Consider the following 14669-nt stretch of genomic DNA (forward strand, 5'->3'; position numbering starts at 1 on the left):
GAAGAGCGGCAGCTGTATCAGCTCTATGTACTTCAATTACTACCCGGTTCCATCACATGTTATCTTTTAAATACTCTGCTGGTCGCCTTAATTTTCAAGAGAATCTCTGATCCTCATGCCTTTGAAATGCTGAGAGCAGATACTTTTCTCTTTTAACAATTCTTTAAAAATCTCTGGTGACGAACTTTCTTTATATCTACGAATGGATAATGGATGGAAATGGATTGCAGAGCGCATCACAACACCATTGCGAGTGAATCTCAATAAATCGCAACATAAACAAGCGAATATAAATAAGCAAGCAAATATAGGTATATGTATGTAGTATATGTACATTAGACTGCGCCACCTTACAAGCAAGCAAAAAAAGTTCACCGCAATTTTAAAGTATTTTCGAAAAATGATTTTTTTTAGCCGAATCTAAGTGTCGCCTTTTGGAAAGTGTATTCCGATGACACCTACATACATACAAACGTTCGGCAATAAGACTTAACTTATACTGGAATAAACGAAATATGTACTTCATGCGCAAAACTTTAATGATTTCTGGTGAGCTTTAATTTACTGGCATTAGGAAAGTACGTTAGGGTGATAACGAGATCTGGTTGGTAAGAAACTGCCTCACAAAACCACTTCAGATTCGAAGGTGTTCGCCGAAGTAGTTTTTTCTGGTACACTCTAATGCGCACATGTATGTATGTGCAAGTGCGCTGGTAATTGATCATCACAGCGAAATTCTACGCTACTTATTGCCACATTTCCAATATGAACTATAGAAGTTTATACGAATTTATCGAAGAATGTAATTAGCACGATGGCTAGCTAGCAAAGCTAAATAAAAAATTCATATGAAAATTTAAAATTTATAAGGAATTTTTTTATGCACATAAATATTTATATATTTACATACATAAATATGCATCTGCATGCACGCATTAAATAAACTCTATCACATACTACACGCATACTGCAATGACGTTTTTCGCTGCGCTGTGGCGGCTGGCGGCAGTCTTCAGTCGCGGTACTGGGCGGCGCGGTTCAGATTCTATTTTCATGTGAAATTGAAATGAATAAACCGAAACGTGAAATGAAAATGTGGAAAGAAATACTTTGCGTTGGTATTTTCATTACAGATACACAAGAAACTGAAAACAGATCCAAGAATATCTCAAATCACCAAACAAGCAACAACAACCATAATAAAAAAAAGTGTAAGCACAACAAAAATATTAAATGGCGGAACTATCGATATACTAGATATTTGTATGTTTTTGTGCGTATATACTAGGGATGTTTCGAATGTCAGATTTTTCACATTCGCGAAGGCGAATGCGTATATTCGGAATGCGAATGCGAATGATAGGAATAGCATTAAAAAAGCTATAATCAACTTAGTCAACGTTTTTATTACTTAAACATTTTGTAAACGAGTGCTTAACCTATACAATGTTTTAATCTAGTAGTCAAAGGGGTCAAAAGGGGCATATTGTATTTCAAAAAAGTAATTTTTCTGCCTTTTCTCCCATGAGGCTCGTATACATACATATAAGGCCGACTGCACAATTGCTCACTTTGAACGCTAGCGGCTGGAACGCGCAAATATGTGCGGGCCAGATCTGTCAATTTGTCATATTTTAGTGCAGTTTTCCACCAATCGAGAGGATTTTCACCGAGATGAACTCGTTTTTCCTTCAAGATAGGCCTTGAATTAAGCTTTAATTTCATATTTTTTAATGACTCTAGCTTCTACATCCGAGCCTTTGCTTTCGCTGGAGGAATCTAAAATTATTTCTAGTTTGCTTATAAGACTGTTAGCAGTACTTGTTGAAGGCCCATCAATGTTGCTTAACCGTTTAGCGCCTGAAGCTAAAAGACGGCTATTGCCCGCTCCCTGGTTAGACAGACTTAGAGCCATTTCAACAATATTAGAGTGGACTCTCTGCCCATGTAAACATTCGTAACATTTGATGCGAATGCGAATGTCGAATGCCAATGTATAAAATGATGCGAATCATTCGCATAACGAATGCGAATGCAAATATTCGTAGCATCCCTGGTATGTACATACAAGACCGATACATATGTATATTTGTGTGTTTGAAATTTGTAATCGTAAGGGGAAACCAGCGCAGAAAATGTGTTGCAGTATGTGTATGCATTTATTTATACAACGTGTTAAAATGTATGCATAATTTATAGCGCACAACAATACCGATGAGTACCGCCAAAAGTTTATCTGAGTTGTTTATGCTGAAAAGAAATTTTATACACAAAGAGTTTGTATGCATATACATACATAGTATGTTATGTAATATTCAATATGTAAAAATATACGAAAAACTAAAAAAAAAAAACAATTTAAAAAGTTAAAAAGCAAAGAAAAATATAATTAAAAAATTAAGACAAAGAAACTGTAAATAAAAAATTAAAAATTTAAACCAAAAATATAATTAAAAAACTATAGGATATAAAATAAATATCAAAAAATAAATATACAGATGTATTTATACACTGTATGTATATTTATGCACATATGTACATATCTATACATATGTATGTATAATAAATACAACGCTGTGAATGTTGCGCTGAAGTCAAGTTATTTATAAAGGTCGTATTTATGAACCGATTTTGTTAAAATTCAAAATGTATGTTGATTCTATGATGAAAAACAAACAAAAACTCCCTAATTGGCGCTGGAATCGAGTTATTTAGAAAATCTGCATTTATGATCCGATCAGGATCAAATTCATAATGTAAACTACATGCATGATGCAAGATACTTTCGCAAAAAATTGTGGCGATAGCTGGCGCTAAGGTCGTGGCATTTCAAAATCCCATATATGTGGTCTGCTTTTGCTCTATTTTTATGTTATACGAATTTACTTTTTAGATGGCTAAATTAAGGTTGCGGGTAAGTATCTTCTAAGGGAGACAGGCAGCCCTCAAAGCTTTACACTCACATATAGACAATAACACAGACAGTTCCCCTACTCAATTCCCTACATCTCTGATCGAGAAAGCCAAGATTTATAGGAACTAATTAATATACATATACATATACATATATAGGAATTTAAAAAGGGACGAATTAGCAAGGAAAGATTTAATAGCATCCTTCCAAGAAAGAACACAGTACGTCTGTGCATATATCAGTGGCCCCATTTGAACGATATTTAAGAGATCACACGGCACAGTTAGCCAGTGAACGCACTGAGAAAAACTCAATCAAAAATTGGTTAATATTACCAAATTCAAACTTGAAAAGCAATCAATGGGATTTTTGCTTCATAATAGCAATGATATTTTCAACAATGATTTGGTAATAATAACCACACATTTACATTACATTAACCAAACTTTCGGTTGTAGATTTTTTCGTTTGAATACGGTTATGTTCTGCACTTCACAGATGCTTTTTCATAATTCGTAGATTCAAAATCAAAATTTTTTATTATAAATTTAACACGTTTACACTGACGGGATTTGAACCCGCATCTTCTAAAAGTTAGCAAGTAACAGTAAGCATCCATGCATACTCAGCTACAGCCGCTTTATAAATGTGTCTTCAAATGTTCAACTTTAATGAATTTTCTTCGCCGTTTGATTTGGTTCTGCACTTTACGGACGCTTTTTCGTAATTAAGAAAAACCGAAAACAGGAAAAAAAATAAAAAAATTATGTTATGCCACTGACGGCATTCGTATTCGAAACTGTTGGAAGCCAACAAATAACAACAAGCTCTACTGCACGTTCAGCTACAGCCAGACATACGAATTCGTTCAACTTGAATAACATTTCTTACAATCGGTGTATTTACAATGAAAAAAAACCATAACTTGGCTGAAAAAAACCTTTGTACTTTTGGCTCAGTGCGGGCATAATGCCGCGCAGCCTTGTGTTTTGGCCTTCCGCGTCTGTCTGTGTGTCTGCGCCTTCCGGATCATGGACAGGTCCAGCTCCAGTTTAACCGCTAGTTTGGTAGCATGTAGGATTTGTTAAGATCGAGCTTCACGCAGATATTCACCGAGTACCGAGCACTCCCCATGCCCTCACGCCAGCCTCTATCTCAATAGTGGCTTTGAAGTTCGTCCCAAAGTACAAATTCAGGATCATATAGTCAATCCGTCCGAGTAAAGTGGACGCTATCGTACTTTGTCCGCAGGACCTGCACACAAAGCAGTAGCATAAGCCTGACAGCATTTTAGACGCTATATTCTTGGCCGAAAGGTCCGTCGGCAAAAGATGCAGTAAGGTGTAAGCGCCCTTGTCATGCCGATGGTTAATAGCCTATATGAGCAAATCTCACGAGTTGTTACATTTTTCGACAAAAACGTGTTTTTGGCCGAAAGTGGAGACACACTTATCTTAGAAAATTCAATATCTTCGGTTTTCAATGCGAAATTGTATTTAGTACATAAATGAAATTTTGAAAAAGATCTACTAAAAAAGTAAAAAACAACCACTCGTGCTCATATTTATACCCGTAGTTGCGTATGTAACGTATACGCCCCGTAGCACCGTAACCAAAAAGCCATATTATTTAAAAGTAATTAAATATTGGCATCGGAGATTTTTACGCAGTATTCCTTATGCACATATACATTACTTTCTTCATGTATTTACCAATTTTAGAATTAATTTCGAGTTGTCCAATAAAAATTGTAAATTTTAGTTTCTCAAATCAGTCACCTTTTACTCAATGTAATTTTTTATTTGGTGACACACTAGTTTTATTACACTATTTAGATTCGTTCGTTTTGGCAAGAACATTTTCGTCGTTTTATTTGAACATTTTAAAGTATCTAAAATTATTAAAATTAAAAAATTTAAAAATTGCTGCGAAAGATATTCATGCGATTGTAATTTTTTTGAGTGACAATGAAAAAATTAGTAATTTCGGTACTTTTTCGCCTAAATAAACGTTTTAAGGTTAAAATTAGTCAAATACTTGATTTATTTCTTATTGTACTTGTTTCGGGAACTCCATTGCTTGAGACATATGCAAGAATAATATTATGTATAGCGTTTTTTTTTGGCGAGAGAAGTGACACCAAAAGAACCACTCGTAGGATTTGCTCATGTGCACATTCTGTTCTTCTCCATTGCTCTCCACCAAACCAATACCCCATGGAACAGTATCGGTTTGAATAAAATGATAAGAAAAATAAAAATTTTTAAAAATGTAAGCTCTAAAAAGCCCCTCCCAATGATAATGGCTGACACAAACGGAACGAGTACCACGATTCACGGATATACTGCTGGAATGTCTGCCTTTATCCTAATTATAATTTAGGAGTACGAATCGACGGTGGTTAAATTCGAAAAAAGTAGTTCCATGAGAGATAGGAAAATGATGTAGCGCATACGTCGACAGTTGAGTAAAAATTATACTTCGCCACTTGAACATCAAAGTGGAAAAACAAAGTGTGCATGGTCGAACAGTGTCCGAGTTCAGCCTTTACGAGAATACTCGCGGTAACAAAGAAATGGATTATTTATATCGGAGAGGATCGAAACATCCAAAAAAATTACTTTGGTACCCGCTGATCAAAATACAAAAAATCAAGCTAAACCAATCGTAATACGACGACAGGTACATTTCGAGAAACCGACATCGACTCGGACCAAGGTCCGCAACAAGCAACTCAGTAACGTCCGGATATAAATTAGCAGTGGAATTTAACCTTCCATTATTCTGGTACGGCTGAGAAAAGGCCATTGGATTCTGTAGACTGCGCATATACAATTGCTACGACGAAGAGTATCAATTTGGATCGTCATGCTCCAGGGGAAAATATTCTTCCACTCGGCCCCATGAAGTTGGTCTGAGCAACTGGCGAGACTCAAGTAAGAAGAAGAACTCAGTACTTAGTATTTTTTTTGGCATTGAGAGAACGAAATTACTACCTTTAAATTATTAAAAAAAAAAAAACAATTTTCCCCTCTCGCCGCATATTCATAGTGTTTCATCACTTTTCAAGTCCCAAATTTACTCCCACCTTTCGATTTCCGAAGCCATCGAATAACTATGGGGCATAAGCAAATGAAAACAGATACTTTTCTCATACACTAATGCGGTAGATACATGTGTGTATGTATTTAATATAAATAAAGATCAGCGTATAATACGAGAATAATCGTACATCGGAGAGTGAGAGAGTTGGCATAAAATGAATACGATCTGGTGATTTGTATGCGCTTAAGCGATTCTCGCTTGCTGCTGCATCATACGATCCGTTCTAGTATGACCCCTCAAAGAAGAACAACACCACGACTTTGCTGCAAAGTGTGGCAATTGGGGAGCAGTTGAGCAGCGAGCGTTGAGCGACAAGAGACGGAGATTGTGTAATTTTAGAATTCTGTGTAATAAGTGCATACATATGTTTGTACATACATATATGCGAGATTTATTTTCGTAAAAGTGTTTTCATTCAAGCAAGCGTAATTGCAAACCATAAGAAATGAAATAAAAACCAATAAAAGAAATCGAAAGCGAAAAATATGAACGAAATAAAATCTACAAGAATGCAAAAAAACCAGAATTAAAAAAAAAATTACTTAGCAGCCAATTTCACGAAAGCAATTTAGGGGAAAAATTATTTTAATTTTTTGAATTTTATTTGGAAATTGTCAGAAAATAAAAAATAATTTACAGTTCAAATTGCTGATGAAACTGGCTATAAGTTTCCAAAACTTATTTAAAAAAGTGGTCTTCTTTATCGTTTCTACCTTTCAGCGTTATAATAAAAAAATGTTTATGGCAAGAATTTCATTTTTATTTCCTTGTAAAATATTTATGCAATTTTTTGTTCATAGTTTCAGGTTTTTATGTATACATGTACATATATACTTTGTTTCTTTTCCAAACTAAATTATATAATAAATCTATCAAAATTTTCCGGTGTTAAAATCAATATTTGCTTGTTTTTTATTTGTTTTAAGAAATGAAAAATCATATTTATCTGCCAACTCAAGGAAAATTGCTTGCTTTGATAAAAAATTAAGTGTAATTACTCAGCATGTTGCCTTTTTAATGAGCTGTAAGAAAAATAATGCCCTAAATTTATGGGCGGAAGTGCGCTGGCAATAAAAAGTTTAATTTGATTGCCATAATGGCAAATAAAAAAATTAATTCATGGATTCTTCAAATTTTGAAACAATAAGTTTACGGAGTTTTTTCTGCTGTAATAATGGCAAAAGCGTAATCACTGGATTTTCGTAATTAAAAAGAAATATATATTTATAAAACTTAATTTTTATCCAATGTATTAAAAGTTAAAGCTATGGACCGAAATGTCGATAAAACTTTCTAGACATGCTTCCCAACCTTATCAATTTTTTTTTCCTTTCGGCATATGCATATCGAACGAATGCACATCATATTATGTATATTAGAGTGCCTCACCAAGAATTGAGGATTATCTTTATCTTTAGACTTCCACCAAAATATGTAGAAAAAATATTAAAATTTACGTGAATTGGTCCATTTGGAAAATTCCTCCAAAAATGTCACTATTTTGATTTCGTTGATAAAATTCGTAAAAATTGTATGCAGACCTTTTGAGTTTAAATTCTTCTATCGTCCGATTTTATAGAAAAAAATATTTTCAAAACCTCAATTTATTTAGAAAAAATTCAGTATTTGGAGCTATTTTCAAATCGGTCCAGCTCTAGTCAATCCTATTATTTTTTCGAAATATTTTGGCGGAAGTCTGAAAATATAATACATTTTGAAACTCCGATGGAAAAACAGTACCAAACTTTTTTTTTGTATGGAGATTGATGTAATGTACATACATAGGTGTATGGATATGGGATATGGGACGCTCCTGCTTTCTTGTCTCGATGTGTCTTAAATGTACATGTTAAAAATTTCTATGCATTTCAAAATATTTCAATTTCCTACCTAATTTCATATATACATAATATCGAGCCCTAACCGCCAAAATAACGTAAGCGACATTTTTTTCAAAATTTTCTTTTTGATGCAGAAATGTATCTAGATGGTCAGGAATATTTCTGCATTAAAAAGAAAATTTTGAAAAAAAAATGTCGCTTACGTTATTTTGGCGGTTAGGGCTCGATATGTATTACATATGAATGTATGCTTGAATTTTCATATTTTTAGTCAACAGGGCGAGTGGTTTTCCATTTACTTAACTAAACGATTTTTCTCATTAACATCTGTATATTAGGGCGGGGCAATTTGTATGAGGGATTTTTTTTGGAAAAGTCAATATGGGCAAATCCGAGCAATAGTCAACCAAAAACGAAAAAAATACATGCAATTCCAACTCTTGCATTTGAGTTTCAAAAATGGCATTGTACGATATATATATAGTAATTTCACATTTCTTCTCACACTTATCTGATAAATCTGATTTGCCTTAAATACTGAACGCTTCTCTTAAAACGTAAAAAAATTTTAAAATGGTTCAGTGTTGCCTCTTCTGTTAGATGTTTTAAGAAAAATGCAAGTCTACAAAAGGATTGAGCATGTTTTTTACTAAAAAAGTTGAACACTTCTTAATGACACCACATCAAAATAAAACGTTGCTAAGGAAGAATACCTATTTTCGCAATTTGGCCAGCTCGAAATTGATTTAATACCCATAGTTTCTTCGGCGAATTCTCTTAGAATTTCAAGTCGAACACTTCTATGCCCAAAACACATTTTTCACAAAAATTGAACCAGCCTAATGTACATACATAATTATACGTAGGTATTTCACTTTTAATTAAGCATTTAGAATGCCTCGTTTTCGAAATTTCAAAACGAATAACCAAAATATTCAAATTATACGTATGTATGTGTGTATGTTCATACATACGTAAGCATTTGGTAATTTCTAAAAATGTAATACGAACCTTCTATTTATTGCTTACTTGTGTTGTGCTGAGTGAAATGATCTGCGTTATTTGAGATTTTTTAGCTGGCTGGTGGCCAATTGTGAAATACAACTAATTGGAATTTGCACGCTCGTGAGTGAAAATCGTGTGCAAAAGAGACATTTACATACAAATGAAAGAAAATTTGGAGAAAAATTAGTAGAGAGAGAGAGAGAGAGAGAGTTAACAAGAAAAGAAAGCTGAAGAGAACATAAAAATATGGAATCAAAATGTGGAGGATAACAAACGTAAGGCAGAATTTTGTAAAGTACGATGATGAAGTTGAAAGCATTTTGAATGAGAGCAAATAAAGTAGTGTTTTGCAGTTCCAAAAATTTTATCTAACTTTTATAATCGTTTTCTAAATCAAACTTATTTTTTCATAAGTTTAGCCTTGGAAACTAATACATTTTTTATTCTAATATTTTTTTTTCAGATTCTTTAGCAGCGCCAGCTCTACAAAAAACCACAATAATGCACTGCATCAATCGTTAACTGCATAACCGCTAAAAATGTGTTAAAGTATTTAAATTTTCAAAAAATAAAATCAAAATCAAAAAGTCTGATTTAAAAGTAATAAATTTAAATTAAAAAAAGGCGCACACACACACACACTAAGCAAAAAAAAAAATGCTGCAACATACCGCCACAGATTTCTATGACTTGGCCGCCGCCAATGCTGCTGTGCTGAGTGCGCGTCAAACGCCACCCTATAGTCCGACGGGTTTAATCGGCACAGCCGGACCGGGTCTCAGCAATAATAACAACAACAGTACAAGCAATAATAATTTGGATATGTTGGGGCACAATGGCAGCCTTATTGGTTCAGGCGGTGGAATTGGTGGTAGCATTGGACATATCGGCAATGGCAATGGCGGTAGCAATGGACGTGAAACTTTGCCCAGTTTTGGATTCACGCAAGAGCAGGTGGCTTGTGTTTGTGAGGTGAGTGAAGAATGGAATTGATTATGTACCTTGCATTCAGGGAACAAGTAGAGCCCAAGTGACAAGATTTTTATTACTATTTGTTTGTTTGTTTTTTTTTTGCTTCTCTCCAGGTCCTTCAACAGGCTGGCAACATCGAAAGACTGGGGCGATTTCTTTGGTCCCTGCCGCAATGTGATAAACTGCAATTGAATGAGTCTGTGCTGAAAGCAAAGGCCGTTGTTGCATTCCATCGTGGACAATATAAGGAATTATATCGTCTACTCGAGCATCATCAATTCTCACCACATAATCATGCGAAATTGCAAGCGCTGTGGTTGAAAGGTAAGCGAAGTGTTTAAAAAATTTACATGTAATTAACCCCTTCGGCAGCTAGAGGGCATTGAACAATTTTGAATTCAGAAAAAAACTTAGAATTTTAAAATTTTTAAATCTAAAATTATTATATATATTATTATAAAAGTTAAATTTTTAAAAATATAAAAAATGAGAAAAACAAAGATTAGAAAATAAAAATAAAATATAAATTTTATAACCTTAAACATTTTAATAAATATTTTTTTAATTTTTATATGGAAGTGTTGATTTTTTGCAGTTCATACATATCTATGTATGTATGTTCGTACATAGCTTAATTTTTTTTTATTTAGTTAAAAAATAACTTTTATAATTTTTTTTATTTTGCTGTTTTCTTTTATTTTCAATTTATTTAATAATTTTGTTTCAGTTTTTTAATAATTTGTTTTTGATTTATTAATTTTTTTTTAATTAAACGAAGTTCTGGGCTTAGGTAACTTGCCAAATTTTAAAAAGTAAGTTAGCTTATACTAAAGTAAACAAAAAGATAAAATGGGTATTCATTTAAACACGTAAATGCCCCGTAACCTCGTAAAACTCGTAAATAAACTGGTTTTCCATCCAAAATTAAGTTTACGAGGGTAACGTGGTTACGAGGCATTTACGCGTTTTGATGAATATCCCTTATATAAAAAAATAAAATTTGTTTACGAATAAATTCTGGACTGTTGCATCTGAAGCAATGAAAATAAACAAAAATATTTTGAAGTAAAATCATATATGTATGTACATACATATATCCTTTCGGTAAAAATTTATTACAAAAATTTAATTTTGTTAATTTCTGAAGATAAAAAAATATGTATTTCGAAGCAAAATAATTGCAATAAACATAAGTAATCACATAAATTTTTTGGTGAAATTGTCGGACTAAAGAAATGTAAAAGCAACAAAATTAAAAAGATATGCCTATTTTAACTTTTTCCCAAGATTTTTTAATAATTTAATATGTACATTATAGAAACTAGTAACTTATTTATAAAATTAAATTTTTTATTTACAATTCAAAAATATGCTTAAAATATGAATAAAAAAGTTTTTTCCATTCAGGTATGTTTTCAAAATTTTTTGAGATTAAGGAATTAAAAAAAAAAAATAATTTAAAAGCAAACCAAAAACCAAATTTCTTTAGAAAAATATATATCCCATGTACATATATATCTATGTTTTTACTTTTTGCACAAGATTTTTTTAATGTTGAAGATATGTAACTTACAAAACCGAATCAAAGTAAAATGGATGATTAAAAATTTATTTATTTATTATTTTTTTAAATAAATTTTCTTATCACTTTTATTTTGGCGTATTAATATTTCTTTCAATTGTGTGATAAAGCTTTGTACCACGATTTAATTTTAAATTTAAAAAGATGTTCAAAATTAATAAAGGAAAATATTTTTTTTTTAATTTATTTATTTATTTAGCGTTTAATTAATTTTTTATATACATTTGTCGTCAGCTGATTAAGTCAAATGAAATTTTGACTAGTTGTGGCTATTTTTCTTTTGTTTATTCAATGTTTATATTTTTTTTTATAAAAGTTTAGCACTTTGCCTAACCAGCGCCACATAAATCCTTATTTCGAACTTCGTATAAAAACTATGAAACTTCAATAAACTTTACTTACTTTAGTAACTACACCCAACATTTTTTTTTCTTTTTCCTTTTTATATCAAAGAATTTGATATGAAAATAATTAAATGCATAAACGTTTTTCTGAAAATGTTGATACGAGTAATATATTTGCATTAAAAAAGCGAACTATGAAGAAAGTAATGAAGGAATTAAAAAAAAAAAATTCAAAAACAATAATTCATTTTTTTATGTTTTTGTGAACCTGATTTTACCACAGCTCACACGCATTAGAAAGACGTAGACCAAAAAGCAATTAAACTTATTAAATTAAAATACTTTATAAAGGATATTATTTAAAATACCTATGCACACTCCAAATCCAGCACTTCTTTTAATACCAAAATTTATTTAAATTCATCTTTATGTTTTTGTTTATTTTTCAAATATGTAGCGCATTATGTGGAAGCCGAAAAACTGCGCGGAAGACCTTTAGGTGCTGTTGGCAAATATCGTGTCCGCCGCAAATTTCCACTGCCACGCACAATTTGGGATGGTGAAGAGACGAGTTACTGCTTCAAGGTGAGTAAGTGTAAGAGCGCGGCTTTAGATATGCATATACATACATACGAGAATGTGTATGTATTGCAATGTAAATGTGTACGTACAAAATTTAAATTACGTGTACGTAAGGACATGCTGAATTTTCGACACTGAAAAGTCAATGCGTTATTGTTAAAGTCAGCGTTGCATTTTTGAGTTGTTTGTTCATGTAAAGGGAGGGTAACGTTTTTTTTTTTAATTGTTACCTGGACTACATATAAAGTTCCTTTGTGCATATGAGGATTTATACGTATTTTCGATAAAAGGGGAGAATGCTACATGAAATCATAGTAGTGTTATAACTTGTTTCAGCATAAACATACATATGTATATATATATGTACATTCGTTTTCCACGGACCCACATATGTACATATACCCAATGCAGGCAGACAGTTAAAGTTTAAAACCTAAATCAGCAACAATTAAGTAGACTTTGAACACAATTCCTTATCAGGTGAATTGTGCGAGAGAGGTGGCAGTTTGTTTGCTGTAAGGATTTTTTCCCTTTAAACGGAATGATGGCTGCAACAAAGGCTTCATTTGATTAACCAGTGACCTTAAAAATTGCTACAGACATGTGAGGAGGGTAAAACTTTTTTTCAAGTCAAATGGAAAATGCATACCATTCATAATTTAAAGATTTTCGATCGAACAAAGAGGAAAATCTAAGCTCGAAAATGAGTTACTAACCTGAACGTCTAAGCTATTTTCCGCCGCCTTTATAAATGCTTATTAGTCGCATTTCTTATTACAATTCTGTGTAAATAGTTCCTAGTAAAAGAATAATTAAATAGCTTACCCCTTCTAAGGAATCCTATAGCCAGCGAGTTCTCATCCAGCAGATCCAATTTTTTAAGGAAGACCTACTCAGTAGTAGGCGATTTCCTAAGCCCTGGCCACACAGAACCCCAGCAAACAGCGCAGTGTTACCCTGTTCCTTGACAATATTGAAAGCGAATACCTCATTTCAAGGAGTCGGGTTGGCCATTTGGATGCCTGAAAAAATTAATACTAATGCGTCCTCCAATTCCTTCTTAGGATTTATACCGGCGCAGGTTGAGGTAGGAAGGGATTTTTTTACTACAAGTTTCCTGACCAAGCGGATATGGAGTCAGAAAACTTTCCACAGAATATCAATTTGGAACATCTTTTAATAAAAGTTGTGGTCAAGAACTCAAGGTTGCAGATCTCTGGAGGCAGTAACTTTGGATGCTTTTCATTGTGGCACTACTAAGCACTGCCGAAATCGGCTTGTACGTTGGAGCCAAGCTCAATTAACATTGATCTCCTTCTTCCGGTTGGTGAAAAGGGTCCCGCGTAAATTTTGTAGGGTCAGAGCGTAAAACTCTGTGTAGTCAAGAGGCGAGAAAGAGAGGAGAAATAGCCGTTAACACTCAAAGATAGCTTATAAGTGGTCGCTGAGGAAGCTTCGAGATATAACAGTTAAACATTAGTTGGGAAAGGACTACATCGTGTTGGACACCCTGTTAATTTATTCTTGGGTTCAAGATTTAGTTTTGGAAGCGCACTGTCACTGTCGATAGCTCGGATGATACGACGTTAACCTCCCTAGGCCCTTTGGAAGGGAGAATGCCTGAATTTCCACTCGTAGCGTTTGTCTACTAAATATTCGCTTATCTACTAAATATTGTCTGATATGTGTTAAAAATCTATTTAAAAATTAGTAAAAACTTCAATTTTTTCATTCTCTTTTTTCAGGAGAAATCTCGATCTGTATTAAGAGACTGGTACGCACATAATCCATATCCTTCCCCGCGTGAGAAACGTGAATTAGCAGAGGCTACAGGACTGACAACCACGCAGGTGAGTTAATTAGTGTATTCTTTTAGTTTTAAAATTTTAGTGTGGAGGAATTGTTTATTTTAATAAAATGTGAGTAAACAGCTTTTAATATTTAAAATAACATTTTATGGAGACAGTATTTAAGTGATACAATACAATCTTACACCAAGTAGAAAATTTTCAACAGAAGTTACTGGTTAAATAAACTCCTTGAAAGCGATCTATTTAATTGTAAAAAAACACTCTTGAAAACAAAAAAAATTAAAAATTTTGAAAAACAAAAATTGTGGAAGAACTAGAAAAAAAATTTGAAAAAAGCAAAACTAAAATTAAGAACCTTCAGAAAAAAAATTTTGAAAAAATTGTTTATATTAAAAAAAAATTAAATAACTTTGAGAAAAAATATTAATTTTACCTAATTTTTCACTTGAAATGTTAGCATTTTTGTATTAGCTAAAGCTTACAAAATTTGCGTTTGTAATTTTATATGCTTTT

General features: G+C 32.7%; 1 protein-coding gene across 1 annotated transcript in view; it reads left to right on the plus strand.

The window, feature by feature from the left end:
• The window catches only part of LOC118744545 (protein sine oculis), a 78188-nt gene that overhangs the window by 18848 nt on the left and 44671 nt on the right, over window positions 1-14669 (plus strand). Inside the window, exons 2-5 of the mRNA XM_036477661.1 lie at window positions 9329-9837; window positions 9951-10161; window positions 12221-12348; window positions 14091-14195. Of these exons, the coding sequence (XP_036333554.1) occupies window positions 9523-9837; window positions 9951-10161; window positions 12221-12348; window positions 14091-14195 (759 nt within the window). The 5' untranslated portion in view covers window positions 9329-9522. The remainder of the gene's footprint in view (window positions 1-9328; window positions 9838-9950; window positions 10162-12220; window positions 12349-14090; window positions 14196-14669) is intronic.

This window comes from Rhagoletis pomonella, unplaced genomic scaffold (assembly GCF_013731165.1).
Source record: "Rhagoletis pomonella isolate Grant_MI unplaced genomic scaffold, Rhpom_1.0 Rhpom_scaffold_00008, whole genome shotgun sequence".
Classification (NCBI taxonomy): Eukaryota; Metazoa; Arthropoda; class Insecta; order Diptera; family Tephritidae; genus Rhagoletis; species Rhagoletis pomonella.